The sequence below is a fragment of the Ovis aries genome, chromosome 15, assembly GCF_016772045.2.
Source record: "Ovis aries strain OAR_USU_Benz2616 breed Rambouillet chromosome 15, ARS-UI_Ramb_v3.0, whole genome shotgun sequence".
Classification (NCBI taxonomy): Eukaryota; Metazoa; Chordata; class Mammalia; order Artiodactyla; family Bovidae; genus Ovis; species Ovis aries.
The window spans coordinates 6,385,196-6,397,079 of record NC_056068.1 but is presented as its reverse complement, the minus strand read 5'-3'; the positions used below and the strand labels follow the sequence as shown (position 1 = coordinate 6,397,079).

The 11,884-nt window shown below is 39.9% G+C and overlaps 1 protein-coding gene across 1 annotated transcript in view; it reads left to right on the top strand.

Annotated features, from left to right (window-relative positions):
• The first annotated feature begins 328 nt into the window (after positions 1-328).
• Positions 329-11,884, top strand: part of CFAP300 (cilia and flagella associated protein 300) — a 28,702-nt gene continuing 17,146 nt past the window's right edge. Inside the window, exons 1-2 of the mRNA XM_027979145.3 lie at positions 329-453; positions 658-739. Coding sequence (XP_027834946.2) covers positions 344-453; positions 658-739 — 192 coding nt within the window. The 5' untranslated portion in view covers positions 329-343. The remainder of the gene's footprint in view (positions 454-657; positions 740-11,884) is intronic.

Sequence of the window (11,884 nt, the reverse complement as noted above, 5' to 3'; positions counted from 1 at the left end):
ATATAGACATCTCTCTTGAAAATAATTGGTTCAGAATAACTTTTTCTTCACAAATGGTTGAGTCACTAAACTTAGACGGCTATAAATCTAAGATTAGAGGTTTGAAACTAAGAAATTAACCCACGCGGAGTAATTATTAACGGTTAAAGCCAGCAAGTATGTACTGGCGCTCTCTGCCGCAGACCCCTAGTTTCCTCCTCCGCCGGCTCCGCGGACTCCTTGATCGCCGTAGAGCCGTGGCCCCGCCCCTCTGTGGCCCCGCCCCGCCCCCTCAGCGTCACCGCCCCCCCAGGCTGCCGCGTTGCCTTGGAAACGGCCCCAACTCCTCGCAGTGAGGACCAAGATGGCGGCGGGGGAGCCGGGCGATTTGGGCGTCTACAGCTTCAGATTCTTGCCTCAGAAAACCTTCCAGTCTCTGAGCACCCCGCAGACTACCAGCCGGCTCCGCCAGTGGTGAGAGGCCGAGGGGCTCTTCTCTATGCCCCTTGGCCTTCTCTGTTGTGGAGGCGCGGATCGGGCGTCGAGGCGGCCCCGTCCTGAGTGAAACTCGGAGGCAGCGTTACCCTCAAGAAGGGCGGGCTCCGTGGGTGGGACGGATGAATGTGCTGCCCAGAGGGTACCAGCCCGAGTTGACCGTCCTTCTCTTCTCTGCCCCAGGTCTATGCTGGGTAGAATCGAGGCGCAGGCGTTCGGGTTTGACCAGACGTTTCAGACTTATCGCAAGGATGATTTCGTTATGGTTGGTATGGAAGTTGGAGCGTTCCTTGAACCACTGCTGATGTTACATTTTTTTTTTCTACTTTGGCATAGATTCTGGTGAACACGGTATTATTCTGTGACGACGTTTTCTTGAAGTTTGAGAATAATAAAACGGTTCAATCGATTGTTTCACAGGAACTTTTATGTTTTCCATCACCATAAATTAGCTCTTCAGTATGCCGCCATAAAGAACTTTTCGATTTTGGAAAGATAATCTCTCCCTGGAAAATCGGTCTCTTTTTTAGTAGGCACATCTCATTTTTAAATCTTATCCAGCTTTATCACCAGCTTTATTTACTAGGCTTAGCTTCAAATTACTTTTGGTAGTTTCTCAAAATTAAATCTACCCTGTGAGAAGAGGCTCTATTAGCAGTTCCATATGAAGAATTCCAGAAAAAGTTTTAAGCAGTGACTAAGTTATTGAAATAAATCTTTAGCTGGTAGAGGTGGCTGCTTTGAAAGGGGGAAAAACATTTCAAAGTACAGATTCTGGTGTGTTCACTGTATTTCATTCACGTTATTTAAAATCCTAGGGGTTTTTTAGTCCTCAGTTAAATGGAAAAATACTTTTATTGTTTGTGATATTATCTTTGCGGTTCATGTCCTCAGGCATTGACTGTAGTGTCTAGTTGGCATAGTTTATTCACTCATTCAAAAACACTTCCTCAGGGCCTGCCCTGTGCTAGAAATTTCGTCAGGTAGTGGGGATGCCAGAAGGAAGAAGACAGGAGCCTGGCTTTCAAGGATCTTACCGACTCCTAGCAAGACTGCCAATAAATTTAAAAAATCAGATCATCTCATATAGAGTGATAGTGCAGTGAACAAAATATTAATCTAATTAACCAAAATATTTATTGTGAGGGTGTATTAGTTTTCAAGGGATGCTGTAGGGAAGTACCACAAACTGGGTGGCTTAAAACAAGAGAAATGTATTATCTTACAGTTTCGGAGGGTGGAGATCCAAAATCAAGTGGTTAACAGGGTTGTGCTCTCCCTGAAATCTGTAGAGAGGAATCCTTCCTCACCTTTTTCCTACCTTCTCATGGTTGCCAGCAATCCTTGGCATTCTTTGGCTTGCAGCTGCAAAACGTGAATCTCTACTCCTGTCAAAGCCCCTTAGCTCTCCTTCCTTGTCTCCCTCCCAGCTGTGTCGCTTCTCCTTTTATAAGAACACCAGCCATATTGAATTAAGGGCCCACCTTATTCCAGTATAATTTCACTTTAACTAATTGTATCCACAACAACCCTGTTTCCAACTAAGGTCACTTTCCAAGGTCCCAAGGACATGAATTTTGGACAGGGGGCTGAAGAAATACTGTTTAAAATGAGGGTAGATTATTTAAAGTCTATTTCCCTTTACCTCAGATTGTTATAATGTTAATGTGCTACTGATTATAATATTAATGACATTTCTCATTCAGCTAGATTTTTATAGTTTTTAATGTATTTCATTTATGCCAGGACTGGCTCTCAAATGAATTTTTTTTTAAGATCATCAGGATTTTATTAACTGAATTTTAGAGTGCTGTAAAAATTTTAATATAAGTCATTTATTCAACAAATATTTGTCAAATACTTACTGTATCCCTGCTGGGAGGTGTTAAAAAGACAAAAAGAGACTTGATCCCAGCTTGTAAGTCATGTGTATAGGTGTGGAAGCTAGAAGTGTAGAAAATTCTCTACAAGACAAAATAATTGCTATATTGGAGGCTATATAAGGTGCCCTAGGCACAAGGAAGAAGATCACTCAATGGAGGGGCATTGGTATCAGAAAAATTTCATAGACAGAGTGTAGAATTAATTTGGTTTGTTCAGTACACACAGAGATCTTCAACAGAATCAATATTAATCCATAAAGCACAATAAATTTCTGTAATAGGCAGTTTTTCCAAACTAATTTTCAATATCTTTCATGTTTATCCTTTTTTCTTGTGAGTAGGCAGTATTCTCATATTTTAATATAAAGAAGTGTATTCATACAATCCTTAATTTTACTCATGCAACTAATTTGGAGGAGATAAAGCATTGTGGCTGAGAGAATGGCCTCCAGAAGGGGATTTACCCTGAAGCTACTGACTCTTCAGGACCCCTCACCAGCTCAAGCTCCTCACTCACAGAATCCCCTTCCAAGGAACGCTGAGGTACTCCAGCAGCATACTCACATGCTCATATGTTTTTGGAATTTTTCAAAATTAAATATTTTGTATTCTTAGTGAAGTTCACTCAGTCGTGACTGACTCTTTGCAACCCCATGGACCCATGGAATTCTCCAGGCCAGAACACTGGAGTGGGTAGTCTTTCCCTTCTCCAGGGGATCTTCCCCACCCAAGGATCAAAACTAGGTCTCCCGCGTTGCAGGCAGATTCTTTACTAGCTGAGCCCCAAGGGAAGACCTTGTATATTCTTAGAACCCCTAAAATTGTACATGCTTAAGACACTACAGAACCTGGATCCTCCCTTCATTTGACCTCTAGATAGCTGTCTGTCCAACTCTGCTGCTTACTGGCTGTATGACATTGGGCAAGTTAAGGTTCTTCAACCTTTACTTTCCTACAAGATCCCTACAGCGCTTAACACTTAAGTACTTTCTGAAAATGAAAATAATGCTGAATATATATTGACATTATTATGAAGATTGAGTGAAATATAAAAATATTTAGCAAAATGCCTGGCTTATAATGTGCTGTTATTGTTACTAACATTTGTATACTACTTTGCAAAATGTTATCCCAAAGCAGTAATGACTCCTGCGTGCCAGATTTAGCTTTCAGCACTTTTTATCCATTTATCACTAATCTTTACAACAATCTGGTAGATTTGGTGTTTTGGCCCGCACTTTAGGCAGTGGCACCCCTCTCCAGTACTCTTGCCTGGAAAATCCCATGGACAGAGGAACCTGGTGGGCTGCAGTCCATGGGGACTCTAAGAGTCAGACACAACTGAGCAACTTCAGTTTCACTTTTCACTTTGGTGCGTTGGAGAAGGAAATGGCAACCCACTCCAGAGTTCTTGGCTGGAGAATCCCAGGGACGGGGGAGCCTGGTGGGCTGCCATCTATGGGGTCGCACAGAGTTGGACACGACTGAAGTGACTTAGCAGCAGCAGCGGCAGCAGCTTACAGCTAAGGAAACTGAAGCTCAGAATGGCTAAATAATTTGTGCAAGCTTGCCCAGCAAATAGCAAAACCTAGACCTTTTGGCTCCAACTTGCATGTCATTGACTACAAAACCCGTAACTGAGCAAAGAGTGCTGCTTAAAGTAGGATTCCAGATTTTGAATTTTCCCTTAAAATTTAGAAACAGATTTCAAAAGTTTGTAAGGTAGTAAGTGGATGGAAAGAAGGAAATATTCATCCAGAAAATATTTCTTTAGTTTCTTAGTCTGTACAGATGAGCAGGACACAGTTAAAGAGGAAAACAGACCAAAAAGTGCATTGTAGAATGAGAAGCTGTATAATATAAAATGCACAAGGTATTGCGGTGGCACAAAAGAGAAAGTGGTCATTTTTGACTGAGGTGGTTAAAGGAAAAGGTTAAAATTAACCTTAAAAAAGGTCAAAAAAGTGCCCTTCCAAAAGACAGGGCACTTGAACTCTGGCCTGAAAAATGAATAAGAGTTTGTCAGGTAGGCAGAGTGGGGTATTGTTAAACAGGTGGTTGGGACAGTACTTTTTAAGACTTCCTGTGCCATGCAAAGGAATTTGGTCTTTATGTAGCTGAAGAGTTGCTGAAAGGTTTTCAGCAAAACAGTAAAATTTAAAGTAATGAGATCACCTGGCAGAAGTATAGGGGGTGGATTGTTAGAACTGAGTCCGGAAACAGACTAAATTGGAAACTTATCTTCCAGACCGTATATGGTGGTGCCCTGAATTAAGACAGAAGCACTGAGATTGCCTGGAGAGATCTTTATGAGACAGGTAGTACTCAAGGACTGATGAGATAACTGACAGGGAAAGGAGGAAATGTAGGATGACCGAGTTTTTTATTTGGTTGACTAGAGTGGAAGATTTAAATATATAGAAAATGGAAAAGAATAAATAACGAAAATGATTTCAGTTTCAGGCATGCTAAATTTGAGGTGCATCCAAGTGGCAGTATCCTAGATAGTTGAATATAAGATCTCACTTTGAGTCTCAAGAGACCTCTGTGCGTAGAATATAATGCTGGCATTCTCACCATGGATTAGAGATACTGACAGGAACCCTCCAAATTCACTGCAAGGGAGCGCTTCAGTTTACAGAGCTTCCTGAAGGTCTGTACATAGCTTCTGCTTATATCTCATGGCCAGACTCTGCATATATCTCAGGATCACTTGCCACAAAGATTGCTAGGAAGCATAGATGTTTAGCTGAGCATATTACTGTTTAAAATAAAATTGAGATTCCTTAAGGAAAGAGAGATATGATATTGGATCAGAAATCAGCAGTCTGCCAGATACATGATTGAGTCAGACATCTACTTATATTTCAAATGTGTGGCATCTAACAAACATACATTTAAACTGTTGTTATGTAAAATTTCTAAAACATTTAGAAATATGTTTCTACTCTCACATTTTCAGTCCAACTCTCACATCCATACATGACTACTGGAAAAACCATAGCTTTGACTAGATGGACCTTTGTTGGCAAAGTAACGTCTTTGCTTTTTAATATGCTGTATTCTGCTTCTGTTAGGTTGGTCATAACTTTTCTTCCAAGAACCAAGCGTCTTTTAATTTCATAGCTGTAGTCACCATCTGCAGTGATTTTGGATCCCCCCAAAAATAAAGTCTGTCACTGTTTCCACTGTTTCCCCATCTATTTGCCATGAAGTGATGGGACCAGATGCCATGATCTTAGTTTTCTCAGGATGTACTCTGCATATAAGTTAAATAAGAAGGGTGACAATATACAGCTTTGACGTACTCCTTTCCTGATTTGAAACCAGTCTGTTGTTCCATGTCCAGTTCTAACTGTTGCTTCCTGACCTGCATATAGGTTTCTCAAGAGGCAGGTCAGGTGGTCTGGTATTCTCATCTCTTGAAGGATTTTCCACAGTTTGTTGTGATCCACACAGTCAAAGGCTTTGGCATAGTCAATAAAGCAGAAGTAGATGTTTTTCTGGAACTCACTTGCTTTTTCAATGATCCAACAGATGTTGGCAATTTGATCCCTGGTTACTCTGCCTTTTCTGAAACCAGCTTGAACATCTGGAAGTTCACGGTTCACATACTGTTAAAGCCTGGCTTGGAGAATTTTGAGCATTACTTTCCTACTGTGTGAGATGAGTGCAATTGTGCAGTAGTTTGAGCATTCTTTGGCATTGCCTTGTTTGGGATTGGAATGAAAACTGACCTTTTCCAGTCCTGTGGCCACTGCTGAGTTTCCCAAATTTGCTGGCATATTGAGTATAGCACTTTCACAGCATCATCTTTTAGGATTTGAAACAACTCAACTAGAATTCCATCACATCCACTAGCTTTGTTTGTAGCAATGCTTCCTATCACCCACTTGACTTTGCATTCCAGGATGTCTGGCTCTAGGTGAGTGATCATACCTTCATGATTATCTGGGTCATGAAGACCTTTTTTGTATAGTTCTTCTGTGTATTCTTGCCACCTCTTCTTAATATCTTCTGCTTCTGTTAGGTCCATATCACTTCTGTCCTTTATTGAGCCCATCTTTGCATGAAATGTTCCCTTGGTTTCTCTAATTTTCTTGAAGAGATCTCTAGTCTTTCCCATTTTATTGTTTTCCTCTATTTCTTTGCATTGATCACTGAGGAAGGCTTTCTTATCTCTCCTTGCTATTCTTTGGAACTCTGCATTCAAATGTGTATATCTTTCCTTTTCTCCTTTGCCTTTCGCTTCTTTTCAATTCACAGCTATTTGTAAGGCTTCCTCAGACAACCATTTTGCCTTTTTGCATTTCTTTTTCTTGGGGATGGTCTTGATCCCTTTCTCCTGTACAATGTCACAAACCTCTGTCATAGTTCTTCAGGCACTCTATCTATCAGATCTAATCCCTTGAATCTATTTGTTACTTCCACTGTATAATCATAAGGGATTTGATTGAGGTCATACCTGAATGGTCTAGCGGTTTTCCCTACTTTTTTCAATTTAAGTCTGAATTTGGCAATAAGGAGTTCATGATCTGAGCCACAGTCAACTCCTGGTCTTGTTTTTGCTGACTGTATAGAGCTTCTCCATGTTTGGCTGCAAAGAATATAATCAATCTGATTTAGGTATTGACCATCTGGTGATGTCCATGTGTAGAGTCTTCTCTTGTGTTGTTGGAAGAGGGTGTTTGCTATGACCAGTACATTCTTTTGGCAAAACTCTATTAGCCTTTACCCTGCTTCATTTTTCACTTCAAGGCCAGATTTGCCTGTTACTCCACATATATCTTGACGTCCTACTTTTGCAATCCAGTCCCCTAAATGCAAAGGACATCTTTGGGTGTTAGTTAGGTCTTGTAGGTCTTGTAGGTGTTAGAAGGTCTTGTAGGTCTTCATAGAACCATTCAACTTCAGCTTCTTCAGCATTACTGGTTGAGGCATAGATTTGGATCACTGTGATATTGAGTGGTTTGCCTGGGAAACAAACAGAGATCATTCTGTCATTTTTGAGATTGCATCCAAGTACTGCACTTCGGGCTCTTTTGTTGACTATGACGGCTACTCCATTTCTTCTAAGGGCTTCTTGCCCACAGTAGTAGATATAATGGTCATCTGAGTTAAACTTGCCCATTCCAGTCCATTTTAGTTCACTGATTCCTAAATTGTCGATGTTCTCTCTTGCCATCTCCTGTTTAACCACTTCCCGTTTGCCCTGATTCATGGATCTAACCTTGCAGGTTCCTGTGCGATATTGCTCTTTACAGCATCAAACTTTACTTCTGTCACCAGTCATATCCACAACTGGGTGTTATTTTTGCTTTGGCTCCATCTCTTCATTCTTTCTGGAGTTATTTCTCCATTCTTCTCCAGTAGCATATTGGGCACCTACCGACCTGGACAGTTTATCTTTCAGTGTCCTATCTTTTTGCCTTTCATACTGTTCATGGTTCATTGCCTTTTCATACATGTTCATACTGTTTATATCAGTGTCTTTGTTATCACTCCTATTTGGGAATAAAAAATTCCAAAACATGTCAGCTTTCTTAAAGCTATCCGAGATTCAGAGAATCACTTCTAATGCCTCACTGGAAATTCTATAACAAACTCAACATAACATTTGTACACATTAAGGCAGGCTGTTCTTGTGTTTTTTAAGAAAATTCATTCTTCAGGTGTATAGTTATGATTTCAATAACAACTATTGCTTTATTTGAGGGGCCTTTTGTTATTGCTGTTGTTCAGCTGCTCAGTCGTGTCCAACTCTGTGACCCCATGGACTGCAGCACACCAGGCTTTCCTGTCCATCACCAGCTCCTGGAGCTTACTCAAACTCATGTTCATCGAGTTGGTGATACCATCCAACCATCTTGTCCTCTGTTGTTCCCCTTCTCCTCCTGCATTTATATCAGTATCTTTGTTATCCCTGGACCTTTTATGAAGACTTATTTCCACTGGCTCCAGGCCAATTCACTGCAGGCCACTTAACCCACTTCCATTCATAGTGACATTTAAAATGTAAGTGGATTCCCCCCAGGTATAATTACTAAATCTGAATTAAGTTTCCCCTTCTGCTGATTCTTTCAGAAGACTTCTAAAAAGCATTAAAAACCAGTGTTAATTGGGGTTGGTTCTAGCATACATGTCTTTTTAAAATGTGTGTTATATGAATTAAAATAGTTGCACAAACACTCCTTATTTGACTTCTTAAATTTATAAAGTAACTTCCTTTTTTCTGAGTAAGATTTTTTTTGTAGTTAGACATATATGATACCTGTAAGGTGTTTGCCTTTAATTTCCACCATTTGAATGTAAACACCATGGGACCAGGGACTTTGTCTTGCTTGGCATAATGTAGACATTATGCATTGAGTACTTGCTGAATGTTGCACTAATCTTCACTCACATATCTGGTCCTCTCCACTGTTGCCTCTCATTAAATGACATTCATTCTGCCTGATTTTTCATGCAAAAATTTGGGGAGTCATCTTTGAGTCCTCCTTCTCCCATTGTCCCTTTCTTCTAAGTATTCATGGACTCCATCCACTTCTCTCCCTCCCCACTTGCTATCATTTTGACATGTGAACATCAGACCTTCTTGGATTACAGCAGTACCGTCTCTCTTAACCAGTCTTTTTACAGCCCCTCACTTCATTCTCCATACCACAGAAGGAATGAACTTTTAAAAATATGACTCTAATCACATCTTTGTTTAAATCTCTTCAGTGTCTTCCAACTGCCCTTAGCTCAAAATACTGATCAATCTAGAGCAGTGTGAGATTAAGATAAAAATTTTTGACCTCCAAAGTTCAGTTTAACTCCCCAACGTCATTAGACCCGTTGGCCCATCGACTCTGGTCACACTGAACCTTGTTACTTCTTTTTTTTTTGGCAGCACTGCGCGGCTAATGACTGGACTGCCAGGGAAGTCCCATGAACCTCATTACTGTTCTTCAATGGGATGTCCCCTCCATTCTCACCTTAAAGATTTTAAACTCGCCATTTTCTCCACCTTAAAAAGGATAGTCTTTCCAGTGTCACACTGAAACCAGCTCAGGACAGCTCAAGTGCTAAATGTTCAGGAATCTTTGCTGGCTGTTAAACTGTTGGCAATTTGAAATCCACCCTGGAAATCATCAAATACTACAAATCAGGGCTTTTTTGGGAGGAAGGGGTTTCAGTTATTAAGCATTTACCAGTATATCTTTTTTCCAGCTGACTCCTACTCAGCTTTTAGATCTGAACCTAAATGTACTTCTGCATTAACCTTTCATCCCACAGCTGTTAGAGTAGGTCTGCCTACTATATACTTCAATATTAGCACCCTGTATTTTTTCGTTACATTCAGGGTATGTTAATATCTTAACATCTCTCCTTTCAGTCTGTTGATTCTATGAGGGCGGGACTATGTCCATTTGATTTTGGGAATTAGGATACTTTCGGTTGAGTGTTAGGAGCAGGAGCCAGATGTATAAAAATAACTGGAAGACAGAGAAGTGAAACAAGATAGACTCCTCTTTCAAGAAACCATTTAAGAAAATAGAGCAATAGCTTAAAGGAAGTGTCGCAATAAGAGAAATGTTTATTGAAACAATCTGAACAGCAAAGAACAATTCACAGAGTCAACAATCTAATACCCCAATCTAATCCAACCCTCTCAACCCCTCTCTTCCCACAAGCCTACAACTATCACTTCTTAGGTGACTATTGGTGATAGTTTGGTATATATCCTTCCATACTTTTCTTTATGTTTGTGTAAAGAGTTTTGGTTTTTTCATATATATTACTCTTAAACTACTCTTTTTACTCAAAATACTTAACGGCTTTCCTTCAAAGTCAAAACAGTAAACTGAGTAACTACTATATGCCAGGCCCTGGCAATATAACAGTGAATAAGAAAAACAAGCTTCTGAAGCTTACATTCTATAACTTTCTTTTCAATAACTGCATGCCATCTAGTGTAGATGTACTGTATTGAGCCATTTTATTTTATTATTATTCAGCCATTTTATTCAATCATTCTACTGATGGGCATTGAAATTTTGGGGCATTGAAATTTTTCAGGTATTGACACTACAGACAATACTATTAAAAAATTCCATGTACATAAATTTTACCTACTGATGGTTTCATTTTTGTATAACATACCCAAAAGTTGAATTTGTTGGATCATAAGTTACATGTTTTTAATGTCAAAGATAATATCCAGTTCTCTCTGGATATAAAGTTATAAAGATTCAGACTTCTACTAGCAGTATGTAAGAGTGCATATTTTCTGGTACTCCTACCAAAAGTTACTAGTCTTTTTAAATCTTGCCAATATAGTGGGTAAAATGATATCTTCTGGCTTTTATTTTTATTTTTCTCACTGCTCTTGAAGTTGAGCATCTTTTCATAAGTTTGTTGGCTATTTGTATTTTTTTACATGGCTTTTTGTTATCTTTTGGCTGTGTTTAAATTGGGTTGTCAGTTTTTCTTATCATAAATGTTGGGCTTTTTTAAGCCAGTAGGAATATCAACCTCCCTCTCTTTTAAATCATATTTGTTGCAAATATTTCTTACCAATCTGTTGTTTTTCTTTTATTGCTCATCCTGGGCATCATTATTTTCTGATTGCCCAATATTTTTTGAACATACATGTGATTTGGAGTGATTTTCAACCTTCATTTTTTAGGAAGTCCAAAACAGGATCCAAAACACTTGCTTTTTTTTTAGGTATAATTGTCATGGGCTTCCCAGGTGGCTCAGTGGTAAAGAATCCGCCTCCCGAGGCAGGAGATTCAAGAGACCTGCATTCGATCCCTGGGTCAGGAAGATCCCCTGGAGAAGGAAATAGCAACATGCTCCAGTATTCTTTCCTGGAAAGTCCGTGAACGGAGGAGCCTGGAGGGCTACAGTCCATGGGGTCACAAAAAGTCAGACACAACTGAGTGGCTGATCGTGCATAACTGACATATGATACTAGTTTCAGGTATAATGATTCACATACTGCAAAATGGTTACCTTAGTAAGGCTAATTATCTTTTGTCACCATGCAGAATTACATTTCTTTTTTCTTGTGATGAGAACTTTTAAGATTTATTCACTTAGCAACTTTCAAATATGTGATACATTAATTATAGTCACTGTGCTATTCATTACATACCCTATAACTAACTTATCTTATAATCGGAAATTTGTGCCTGTTGACCTCCTTCACCCATTTCATCTACCTCGCAACCCTTCTCTGTGGCAACAACCGATGTGTTCTCTGTATCTGTAGGTTTGGTTTGTACTCACTCACACAGTTGTGTCAGACTCTTTGTGCCCCTTTGGTCTGTAGCCCACCAGGCTCCTCTGTCCAAGGATATTCTAGGCAAGAATACTTGAGTGGGTTGCCATTTCCTCCTCTAGGGTATCTTCCTGACCCAGGGATCGAACCCCTGTCTCCTGTGTCTCCCGCATTGCAGGCTGATTCTTTACTAATGAGCTATCTGGGAAGCTCACTTGCTTGGTTTGGTTTGTTCATTTATCCTGTTTTTTAGATTCCA